General features: G+C 36.8%; 1 protein-coding gene across 1 annotated transcript in view; it reads left to right on the forward strand.

Annotated features, from left to right (window-relative positions):
* Positions 1-7,240, forward strand: part of KCNJ1 (potassium inwardly rectifying channel subfamily J member 1) — a 57,654-nt gene extending 50,414 nt beyond the window's left edge. The window contains exon 3 of the mRNA XM_074303826.1: positions 4,038-7,240. Coding sequence (XP_074159927.1) covers positions 4,068-5,186 — 1,119 coding nt within the window. The 5' untranslated portion in view covers positions 4,038-4,067 and the 3' untranslated portion in view covers positions 5,187-7,240. The remainder of the gene's footprint in view (positions 1-4,037) is intronic.
* The last annotated feature ends 5,379 nt before the right edge of the window (positions 7,241-12,619 follow it).

Consider the following 12,619-nt stretch of genomic DNA (forward strand, 5'->3'; position numbering starts at 1 on the left):
GTGCAAGATATGGGAAGGGAAGGGGATAAGTGTTCACATAAGACCTTCTATGTTCCACACATTATACTGTGCTTTTACAAAATTATCCCTTTTTTACTATGAGCTTTTAGAACATTATCTCATTTTATTGTCATAACTACGTAAAAGTTGTTTGTTATTGTTTCATCATTTATATTCACACCCAACTCTTCTTGATCACCTTTTGCAGTTTTCTTGGTAGAGAAAATGGAGTGGTTTCCAATTTTCTTCTCTGACTCATTTTAGAGATGAGAAAACTGAAGCAAACAGTATTAAGTGACTTGGCCAGGGCCACATAACTAATAAGTGTCAGAAGTCAAATTTGAATTGAGGTCTATCCTGTCTCCACATCCAGTGCTCTATCTTCTGAGTTACTGTTTGCCTCAGAATAGGTAAGAAGTCAGGAAATAGGAGGTCTATCCTTGGAGTAGACAAATGAAGCAGTTTCTCTTGCATCCAGACTCTCTAGCCCCAGTTTTGAGGGTATGGATGAGGAGTAGTCTTCTGTTAGCACATTGATGACAAGGTCAACCAGCATTTTCTACTTTAGATTCTCTTTCACAGCAAAAATATTAGATCATGCTTACTCTTTGCTTTAAGGTTTACCAAGTACAAAGTAGGCAAAGAAACAGCAGTAATTAAATTATGATCACTATTACCTAGAATTGTTTTTCTTTGTTTTCAGCTGGCTAACTTAGTGAACAAGTTATCTCTGAGAATTTCCTTTTTTTTTTTCTTAGAACCAGTCTCTAGTTAATTTTATTTCCTTGGTCCTATGAATGTATAGATGGCTGAAGAGGAATTTTGAATTTTATTTAAAAACTATATTTGCACTTAATTCAAAGTATCATGAGGATATTTCTAAGCATAGCGAACATTAGAACCTCTTTTATTCTTTCTATCTTTTCTTTTTGAACTGATGGTGGAGATGGTAAAAGAAAGTTTTTTGGGAGGACAACATGGTGTAGTAGAAAGAACATTGATCTTTATCTCAGCTTCATTGGCTTCTTTAAGACTATTTAAATCTCACTTTCTGCAGAAGTGCTTTACTAATTTTCCTCTCTGCCCAGTTGCTAATGACTTCTCTTTTCAGATTATCTTCCACTTGTTCTGTATATACCTTATATATAATTACTTATTAGCATCTTCTCCCCTCCTCCCATTAGAATGTAAGCTCCTTGAGTTCAAAATGTTTTTTTTTCTCCTCTTTGTATTTCTCAGTATTTAGCACAGTGACAGGCATGTAGTAATGGCTAATTAATACCTACCGACATTCAGAAAATATGAATTCTAGTCTTGCCTTTGTTGCATAGTGTGAGATTATGGTCTCAGTTTCCTTATCTGTTAAAAAAAATAGGATTCAGATTAGAGAATCTCTAAAGTATCTCCCAACTCTCAAACTCTGTGTGATAAACAGTGCTTAGGACAGAGACCAATAATCAAGGACTCTCAAATTTTTATCTGGTTCCACTAGTAACTAAATTTTTTATTATTTTTTATTTAATAGTTTTTATCTACCAGATATATGCATGAGTAATTTTACAACATTGACAATTGGCAAACCTTTTGTTCTAATTTTTCCCCTCCTCTCCCAGATGGCAGGTTGACCAATACATGTTAAATATGTTAAAGTATAAATTAAATACTATATATGTATACATGTCCAAACAGTTGTTTTTGCTGTAGTAACTAAATTTTTAAAGAGAAAATCTTTTTGTTTCTGTAAAATGGAGTTCACGAGAGTAACATTTGCCTCTCTCAGAGAAGCAGTGAAGAACTGAGTGGAATGGCATTGTCTAAAGAAATTTTGAGGCTGCTTCTTGATAACTGGCTCCTAATAATGAAATCTTTGCATAATGAGATGATGTAAGAGAAAGGTTGATCATGACTGCTGCCTTCACTGAGATCCAGACAAACTACAGAGAACCACTATGAGAATGGTTCTCTGTAATTTGTGACACTGAGATAGTCTGCTCTTATGTCTAAATAATGCTGGGCAACGGAATTAATGAAAAAAAAATCAAATGAAGGTGGCCTAGTTGTACCAGATTTAAAATTATATTATAAAGAAGCAGTTATCAAAACCATTTGGTATTGGCTAAAAAATAGACTAGTTGATCAGTGGAATAGGTTAGGTTCAAAGAACAAAACAATCAATAACTTTAATAATCTAGTGTTTGACAAACCCAAAGACCCCAGCTTTCGGGATAAGAACTCACTGTTTAACAAAAATTGCAGGGAAAATTGGAAATTAGTATGGCAGAAACTAGGCATTGACCCACACTTAACACCATGCACCAGATAAGGTCAAAATGGGTTCATGACCTAGGCATAAAGAATGAGATTATAAATAAATTAGAGGAACAAAGGATAGTTTGCCTCTCAGACCCATGGAAGAGGAAGGAATTTATGACCAAAGAAGAACTAGAGATCATTATTGATCACAAAATAGGAAATGTTGATTATATCAAATTGAAAAGTTTTGGTACAAAGAAAAATAAGGCAGACAAAACTAGAAGGGAAACAATAAACTGGGAAAACATTTTTACAGTCAAAGGTTCTGATAAAGGCCTCATTTCCAAAATATATAGAGAATTAACTCTAAGAAATTAAGCTATTCTCCAATTGATAAATGGTCAAAGGATATGAATAGACAATTCTCAGATGAAGAAATTGAAACTATTTCTAACCATATGAAAAGATGCTCCAAGTCATTATTAATCAGAGAAATGCAAATTAAGACAACTCTGAGATACCACTACACACCTGTCAGATTGGCTAAGATGACAGGAAAAAATAATGATGGATGTTGGAGGGGATGTGGGAAAAGTGGGACACTGATACATTGTTGGTGGAATTGTGAATACATCCAGCCATTCTGGAGAACGATTTGGAACTATGCTCAAAAAGTTATCAAACTGTGCAAAACCTTTGATCCAACAGTGTTTCTACTGGGCTTATATCCCAAAGAGATTTTAAAGAAGGGAAAGGGACCTATATGTGCAAGAATGTTTGTGGCAGAAACTGGAAACAGAGTGTATGCCCATCAATTGGAGAATAGCTGACTAAATTGTGGTATATAAATGTTATGGAATATTATTCTTATTATTGTTCTGTAAGAAATGACCAGCAGGATGAATTCAGAAAGGCCTGGAGAGGCTTACATGAACTGATGCTGAGTGAAATGAGCAGGACCAGGAGATCATTGTATACTTCAACAACAATACTATATGATGATCAATTCTGATGGATATGGCCCTCTCCAACAATGAGATGAACCAAATAAGTTCCAATAGATCAATAATTAATTGAACCAGCTACACCCAGTGAAAGAACTCTGGGAGATGACTATGAACCACTACATAGAATTCCCAGTCCATCTATTTTTGTCCCCCTGCATTTTTTATTTCCTTCACAGGCTAATTGTATACTATTTCAAAGTCCAATTCTTTTTGTACAGCAAAATAACTGCATGGATATGTATACATATATTGTATTTAACTTATTCTTTAACATATTTAACATGTATTGGTCAACCTGCCATCTGGGGGGAGTGGGTGGGGGAAGGAGGGGAAAAGTTGGAACAAAAGGTTTTACAAAAGTCAATGCTAAAAAAATTGCCCATGCATATATCTTGGAAATAAAAAGCTATAATAAAAAAAATTTTTAATGTTTAAAGCAAAAAAAAAAAAAAATAGTACTGGACACATAAAATTCATTCCAGAAAATTCTTATTGATTTTAATTAAATTTTAATTATACTAAAGAGAATTCTAACTTTGTTTTATGAAACCATTATCCTAAATATCTGAGAATCTTAACTCCCCCTTCAGTGGAGAATTCCTTTAGAAAAGAGAATTTTGGTGACCAATCCATATCCCCAAGTTAGTCCAAATGGCCTGATAGCCAGAATTGTAATGTAAAAATCTCTCCTTATATAGTTAAATCCATGCATGAATTACTTCCATTGTCATAACTGTAAATAGAATTGTAATTTTTTTCTTTTTTTTACTTTGATAGACTTTCCAGATTGGAGTGCTGACATAAAGGATGTTCAAATATCTCCGGAAATATTTTGCTGTACATCTTTTTGGACATTCCCGACGGAGAGCAAGGCTTGTCTCCAAAGATGGAAGATGTAACATAGAGTTTGGCAATGTGGAAGCACAATCAAGGCTTTTCTTCTTTGTAGATATCTGGACAACAGTGCTTGACCTCAAGTGGAGGTACAAAATGACTATTTTTATCACTGTCTTCTTAGGCAGCTGGTTCCTCTTTGGCCTCCTATGGTATGCAGTAGCCTACATACATAAAGATCTTCCAGAGTTTCACCCATCTAGCAACCATACTCCATGTGTGGATAACATTAATGGTTTAACCTCAGCTTTCTTATTTTCTCTAGAAACCCAAGTTACCATTGGTTATGGTTACAGATGTGTGACAGAACAATGTGGCACTGCTATTTTCCTTCTCATTTTCCAGTCCATCCTTGGAGTTATTATCAACTCTTTCATGTGTGGTGCCATCTTAGCCAAGATCTCTAGACCAAAGAAACGAGCTAAAACTATCACCTTTAGTAAGAATGCTGTCATCAGCAAACGGGGTGGAAAGCTTTGTCTTCTGATCCGGGTGGCTAACCTCAGGAAAAGCCTCTTGATTGGCAGTCACATCTATGGCAAGTTATTGAGGACGACAGTCACACCTGAAGGAGAGACCATTATTTTGGACCAGATCAATATAAACTTTGTGGTTGATGCAGGCAATGAAAACTTATTCTTTATTTCCCCATTGACTATCTATCACGTAATTGATCAGAACAGCCCCTTCTTCCAAATGGCTCCTGAAAACCTTCTCCAGCAAGATTTTGAATTGGTGGTATTTCTAGATGGAACAGTGGAGTCCACCAGTGCTACCTGTCAGGTCCGGACATCCTACATCCCTGAAGAAGTATTATGGGGCTATCGTTTTGCCCCCATAGTGTCCAAGACCAAGGAAGGGAAGTATAGAGTGGATTTCCATAATTTCGGAAAGACAGTAGCAGTGGATACCCCACATTGTGCCTTATGTCTCTACAATGAGAAAGATGCCAGAGCCAGGTTGAAGAAAGGCTATGACAATCCCAACTTTGTCCTGGCAGAAGTCAGTGAAACAGATGATACCAAAATGTAGTGCTTACTACTTAGAATAAGCAAAACAAAAATACCATACTAACTTAGAAACACAAAGAAGCAATCAGAATTTTCACGGACACTTAAGAACTTTCAGAGGAAGTTAATGAGTACTATTATTCTTTGTATTCTGTGGTCTTTCCTTACAGAACATAGAACTAACAATTTCAGGCAGTAGAAGTATATAAGAGATTCTTTAAGCAACTGAATTAGAACATCAAACCATCTGAATGTAAGTTCCTTGAGAGCAGGAGCTACTTCATTTTTGCCCGAGTTCATAAGAGATAGCTTAGTGTATTCACTTTCTTAACTTGCAGAGTTTGTTGTTAAATTGAAGTGATATGAACATTTGAAGTAAGCAAATTCCAATGTCCCTCTCCCCATCCCTTGCAATCTGGGAGTTATTTTTGGCAATATTGATCATTGACATATGAATGATCATGGGAAGGAGATGATCTGTCCAAATTTTTACTTTGTGTTAAGCCAGAGTCATTACAACAGATCATGTATTACTCTTGATAAAATAAAGGAAGCTGAAGAATTGATTTCTCTAGATAATTCAACAAGGGGGAAATAGACAACTTTAAGGGGAAAAATAGAGATATTTTATCTTGATGATTCATTCTGGCTGTCTATGTTGTCATTAATTATTCCCTCCTGTTCTCTTTTATTTTCATGCCTTTTATTTACATGAAGTGCCCCCATGAAAACTAGTCCCAATAAAGCATTGCAGGGATCAGTAACTAAAAATTATGGATTTAGAAATAGAAGGGATAAAGATAGAGATAGAAGGTCCTCACAGGACATCTTGTCTACCCTCCTTGATTTTTTACAAAAGAAAAGTTGAGACTCCAAGAGTTGAACTGATTGAAAGGTCTCAGCAAAAGAAGTAGTAATTTTGTTTTTTTTCCCAAGAAAGTTAAACATGGTTCATGAATTATTCACAATGACAGGGAACACACAAATACCACTTTGAAATCCAAAAATAGGATCCGAAAGAATCATTTTCCCTTTCCATACCATCACCCCTCAAAGAAATTGTGAATTTCTCAGGGTAGCTGTATTCTCACTTGATTCAACTGATGCTGAGAATTGAGAATTATCTCTCTTGTAACATTCTCTTGCATCAAATGAAACATGGGCTCAACTAGAAGAGAGAACCCTGACTGCCAGAAAGAAGAGGAGGCTGTTGAACAAAGGGAGTAACTATGTAACTAAACTATACAGATCCAACTTTAAAAATAACTCTTGGGCTATGGGCCATACTTCCCACTCCTGGCTGTCAGTACCCAGAAAGGTCCAGCAATTGCTTAACACAGACGAGCCCTCTTCCACTGTGTCTACGCAAACCTATAGTAGAGTGGAGATCTGGAGGCTAAATCATTTTTTGAAAGAGCCAAACTCAAGCCTCATGTTGATTTTTGGCCAATTTAACAGCTTAAAATTTCTGTTTCATGTTGTATATATGTATAGACAGACACATCTTAAGTCAATGAATTGGAAGCTGTATCCATACTTCCTTGCAAAGATAATTACTTGATTTGAAAGCTGTGATAACATTTTCCCAAAAGACACCTATATTCTCCCTATGTTGACTGGGATTATAAGTGAAAATTCTGTTACAGTGGATATGGTTTATTTTCCTAAGAGATCCAACAAGGAGTTTAAAGGTATGAAGCTATACTTGAAATGGAAACTCAAACAAAGTCTCCAAAAAGGCTCATTGGACTTGTCTGTTAGGGCTTATTATCATCCAACTCTTTCCAAAAGGGAAGTGAGAATAGATAGCAGTGAAATGTAGCAGTCAAGAAACTGACCAGTCTTCCAACTCTCTTCCTCCTTCAGTTACTCAGGCTATAGGACTGTACTGGAATTTATTCAATTCCTGCTGCCATTCTGAATGTGAACTATAGAAGATGGTATCTGTACTTATTTCTAAGCAGGAATCAATTTTTGTCAGAGTGTCAATTAATATATAAAATCTGTAAATACTTAATGCTTTTGTTTTCAAAAGCAATACTTAATGGTTAGAGAATAAACTTATTTTAAAAAACAGTAAGTAGATAGAATGGGTTTTTTTTCTTGGGGAGAGGTAGATTTATTTGGGGGTTAGGGAAGTCATCAAATAAAATACACTTGTTGTCTGAATGACCAAAGAAGAGACAACTTCTCTTGGATTCATTACCTTTATACTTTGGTGTTACTCTACTGGGCACTTACAATCATAGTCTTTTGTATATAGGGTGGTGCCATGGGAGTCTTATGAGAAAGGAATGTGTCTTATTTTTTAAGAAGTGAGGAAGTATATGGGTCAATCCATCTACATACTTTGATCCTTGTAATCCAATGTGACATTAAATTACTAATAATTAGTGTTTTTTGTGGATGTGAAACAGAGAAGCAAAGCATTTCACACAGGGACTGAATTGCTGATAATTTAAATTCAACATACAAGGAAGTACTGATTTTGCTGGAGAATACTGGAAAAATGAATAAAAATAGTCTTACCTTCATCTTGGTCTAGTCACCTGATCTATTGTTTGATTAGTCAGTCAATAAACATTCATTAAGTAACTACACATGGTAGGCACTGTGTCAAGCATTGTGTCAAGCACTAGGAATACTCAAAGAAAAAAGAAAAAGGAAGACAATTCCTATCTTTGAGGAATGTACTAGGGGAAGACAACATACAAAAGAAGAGGTATGGGGGGGGCAGCTAGGTGGTAAAGTGGATAGAGTACCAGCCCTGAAGTCAGGAGGACCTGAGTTCAAATCTAATCTCAGACACTTAACACACTTGTGTGACCTTGGGCAAGTCACTTAACCCCAATTGCCTCAATAAAAAGCAAAGAGAGAGAGAGAGAGAGAGAGAGAGAGAGAGAGAGAGAGAGAGAGAGAGAGAGAGAGAGAGAGAGAGAGAGAGAGAGTTATGAAGCACAGGGATATGATAGCAAGTCCAGAGGAGGGAAGCCAGTTGGGAAATGTATACTCATAGATAAGTCATTGTATTTGGACTTTCATATGTCGGTCTTCACTTGTCTTCATGTGACTTGCTTTAATCTCCAAAGTTTTTAGTGCCCTCTCACTCTCAAAATTACTTTATATTATTATATGTAAACATATATTTATTTATCGGTTGAAATGTATTCTCACAGTAGAATGTAAGTTCCTCAAGGGCAGGATTTTTCATGTTTGTCTTTGAAGCTTCAGCACTCAGTATAGTGCATTGTACATAAGAAATATTCGCAAATAGTTATTGGATTGAAAAGAATACATTTGTCTTATGAATCTTAGGGTACAAATTTTAAATAGGTCACTCAATATTTATAATGTGGGACAAGGTGCTAGCAAATGGATAAAAACAATAACTCTCCTAAAGAGGTATATTAAATTTTCTGGGCAACAAAGAACCTTTGACTAAATTGGTTATTCTCTGCCTGATCTTTGTGCCTCCTTTTCGTGTATTGTTGTTCCTTTTATAAGGTAGAAAAAATGGATCGAATTGGTGAATACAGATCAAAGTCTATCCTTTCTAACTCATTTGCTGCTTCTACCCTGAGTGCCTGGGAACTGCCTTCCTGTGGTCAGTATTTCCACTGCCATTGATCTGCCAATTTAGTATAGTTGCCATGGAATCTTTGACTCTGAAGATCTGGGTTTTGGCTCTTAAAAGGACCTTGAAAATGAGAAATCAAGCTCTGACACTAGATTTGGGTTTGGGGGTACTTGACTTTAGAAGGGAAGGCTACAGGACTTCAATACATTAGTATCAGAAAGGTAAAAGGAAACAATGAGGAAAATATGAAAAGTTGTTTTGTTCAAAAAGGCACAGGAAGCATCTTCTCAATTTATACTGAGAATGGGCATGCATTTAGCAATAATTAGAGATAAGGAAGAAGATTCTGGGCATGAGCATTATAAGACACTGGGATGTATGACAAAGGCAGATTATAGAGACTCCTTCCTTGAAAATTTTAAAATATAGGGTATAAAGATCTTTGGATTCTACAATAGCATAAGGTAGGAGATGTAGCATTGAGAATATGGGGGGAAAGCCTGGATAGAGAATTATAGGGCTAGTCCTGCTATTTACTAATTGTGTGATCTTAGGTAAGTAATTTCCCCCATTTGAGCCTCTTATGAAAGAAAGAAAGAAAGAAAGAAAGAAAGAAAGAAAGAAAGAAAGAAAGAAAGAAGAGAGAGAGAGAGAGAGAGAGAGAGAGAGAGAGAAAGAAAGAAAGAAAGAAAGAAAGAAAGAAAGAAAGAAAGAAAGAAAGAAAGAAAGAAAGAAAGAAAGAAAGAAAGAAAGAAAGAAAGAAAGAAAGAAATTAGGTTATCTCTATGGTCTCTGCATGTCATATGGCTCTACTTAAGCAACACTCTACTTAAGCAATAGTTAATAGCTAACAAGACCTACAATGTACTATACCAAGTGCTAGGTGTACAAATAAGAAAAAGAATTACTATCCTTGTCCTCAAGGATCTTACAATCTAATAAGGGACGACAGTATACAAAATGAAATTAAAAGAGGGGTATCAAAGGGTTGCTCATGGAATCATTATCAAGCAGAACAGCTGGTGGAAAATAAGAGTTTAGCTGGATTGTGAGCACTCCATAAAAAAACGGCTTCAGGAAGAATTCATTGCTCTACCTCCCCTACCTCAAAGGAGAGAAACAGCCAAAAGTGCTGAGAGGGTGTTGAGTTTCAAAGCTGGATCAACCTCCATAATGATAAAATTTCAGGTGATGAACTTATCCAAAGTGTTCTTGGAGGCCAAGCAGAGCCACTGATAGAAAAATGAAAATGAAAAGTAGAATCAAATAACTCACTTCCTGCCACCTTCTCCCCCCCCTTAAGCTGAGAAATAACAAACACTTAACTAGATTGTTGGAATGAAAGGTTTAAGGTGCAAATGAATACTATACTTCTTTAGGCACTCCACCTTAGATTGTGACAAACATTCATCTCAGCTTTGGTGTCATATTCATTAGTAAATTATCCCCACTGAATCTAGACTGCAATCAGATACTGAAATCCATCCTTGTGTGACTACTTCAAGTATTTGTTGTTATTGTTGTCTTTCCTACATCACTCAGGTATATGCTAAGTACAAGGAAGCTGACTCTCATGAATGACTGATGAGCATTAGAGGAAATTGGGTATTATTGATATTTTCTGCATTTGGAGCCTGGGATACATATAAAGTCAGTGTTCCAGTGAGGATCAATCCTTCCTAACTATTTGGCTTCCTCAGACTTTCATGACAAAGACATTTGTGACCAGGCCTTCTGAACCCTTGTTAATTAGCCCTTGAAATATAATGAAGATACCTTTTTGACTCTGTTAAATGTCCTGATGCTCCTGAGCCCAAAACTTTCAAAATTTTTTCAATAATTAAAGCTTTCATTAACAATCAGAACTGCAAGATGGAAAAAGATGCTTTCAATTTCCCATAATTAGGAAGTCCTCATTTAGGATAATCACTTTGGAGGTAAAAGGACCTCAAAGGTCATTTAGTTTAATTCCCTCTTTCAACAGAGGACATAAAAGGCCTTCAAGTCCATTGACTTGAATAAGTAGCAGAAGTAAGATTTGAAGCCAGATCTTTCCACTGTACTACTCTGCTCCTTTTAACTAGACAATAGGGGAATAGTATTATGTTTTGTAATGGTTAACATAAATGACCTTCAAGACCTTTTCATACACTTAAGATTCTATGATTCAGAGAATTATCCTCTAAGTATAGAGGCACAAAATCCCCTCTACCCCATGGTGGGGGGGGGGGAGATATGCAAATGAGCTGGGTGATGGCCCTGCCCCTTAGCCGTTATTGCCAGCCATTACAGGAAGCAGAATGTCAATCAAAGCTTGACAGAGGAGATAGAGTATTTTATTTTGGAAGCCAGAAGTTTGAGAACAATGACTGGAATTTCCTCTTTCTGTCCAGCAAGGGCCGTTTGTCATTGGGGAGATAAAAGTCCAGGGGCAGGGAATAAAGGTTATCGGAACCACGGCAGCCCAGAGCCATGTGTGGGGAGCAAGAGGGAGGAGGGGTTATGGAGGAAATCTATTTCAATGCCTGTCATTAAGTTTCCATTAAAAGAACATTCAGTTAGGAATTCAAAAATAATTTAATCTCCCTGGCCAGATGCACCCAGCTGGACTCCTTGGAGCTGGGCCTTACCCAGAGATGAGTTGCATTGAAACTTAGCTGAAGAAGCCAATAAGATCATGCTTGGGGGAAAGGGGATAGGAGAACCCTAATTTAAAATGTATTTTGAAAGGCTCAGTCTTGGACTCAGTATATTTTTGTTGTTGGATTATTGTTGGATGAGTTCAGGTGCTTTTCCAAGCAAGTGACATGCAGACTTTACTCTGGGGATAGAAAGAACTCCTTGTGAGGAGAGGGGTCAGTGTGGGTGCACTTGCCACAAAGCAAGCCAAGGAAATCTCCAAGACACCTAAGAGCTTAAGTAGCTTCCAAAAGCTGCTTTTCTTCACAAGCAAAAGTAACCAGTATTTATTAAGTACCTACCCAATGCTCAGAACTAAGCTAAATAACGTGGATTTCATCAGTAAGTACCTTGTGAGATCTCTCCGTAGGGAGAAGGCATTTGATTCCTCCATCTGCTTGGGTGTTTGACCTCTCTGCACATCCAGGCCTTAAAAGGTTAGAGTGGGGGGCACTGGAATGAACATCCACAAAGCCAAAGAGACTATTCTGCAACCTTTGACAGTCCAGGTCCACTAATTCAGCTTATTCGGTGGCCCTCCCCTGAATTTCACTGTGTTTACAGTCAGAAGGCATGTCACATTCCAGAAACATACAGTCAATTTCATGGCTGCCTGCGGGCAAACACCTTGCCCTATTAAAACATGTGCAGAGATCTTGGGATCCACGTCTTCAACTGGCAGCCAGACAGCCAAGAAGCAGTAGCTCTTAAATGAACACACCTGCCTAAAGTCCAGCTAAGTAGGAGGGCCAAGCCTACAGAGAAATGATAGAAAAAAAATTAAAATCAAGGCTCGTAGCTTTTTTTTTTTTTTTCCTGGAGAATTTGCCTCCTCCATTTATTGGAAATTACAGAAAACTCAGGACCAGAGGACCAATGTTCTAGTTTTGTCTCCACTATCTAGACCTCACTTTACTCATCTGTAAAGTAAAAATCAGAAACCAAAAATCAGAGAAATGTGATGAGCCAAAATGACTTTAATTTAGGGAAATGCTCTTTAGGGATGGATATATCTGACACCCTTTTTTTTTTTTTTTTTTTGAGGTCTCATCAGAACCACATACAAGTCATCTCTGAACCTCTCTCCTAATAAGATTGTCTTACCTAGTCTCTGTTTCCAGACTACCTGCTTTCTAATCCATGTAATATAAGGCCATCAAATTGAAATTATTAAAACACTATTTTCATCATTTTAATTC

Source organism: Sminthopsis crassicaudata, chromosome 3 (genome assembly GCF_048593235.1).
Source record: "Sminthopsis crassicaudata isolate SCR6 chromosome 3, ASM4859323v1, whole genome shotgun sequence".
Lineage (NCBI taxonomy): Eukaryota > Metazoa > Chordata > Mammalia > Dasyuromorphia > Dasyuridae > Sminthopsis > Sminthopsis crassicaudata.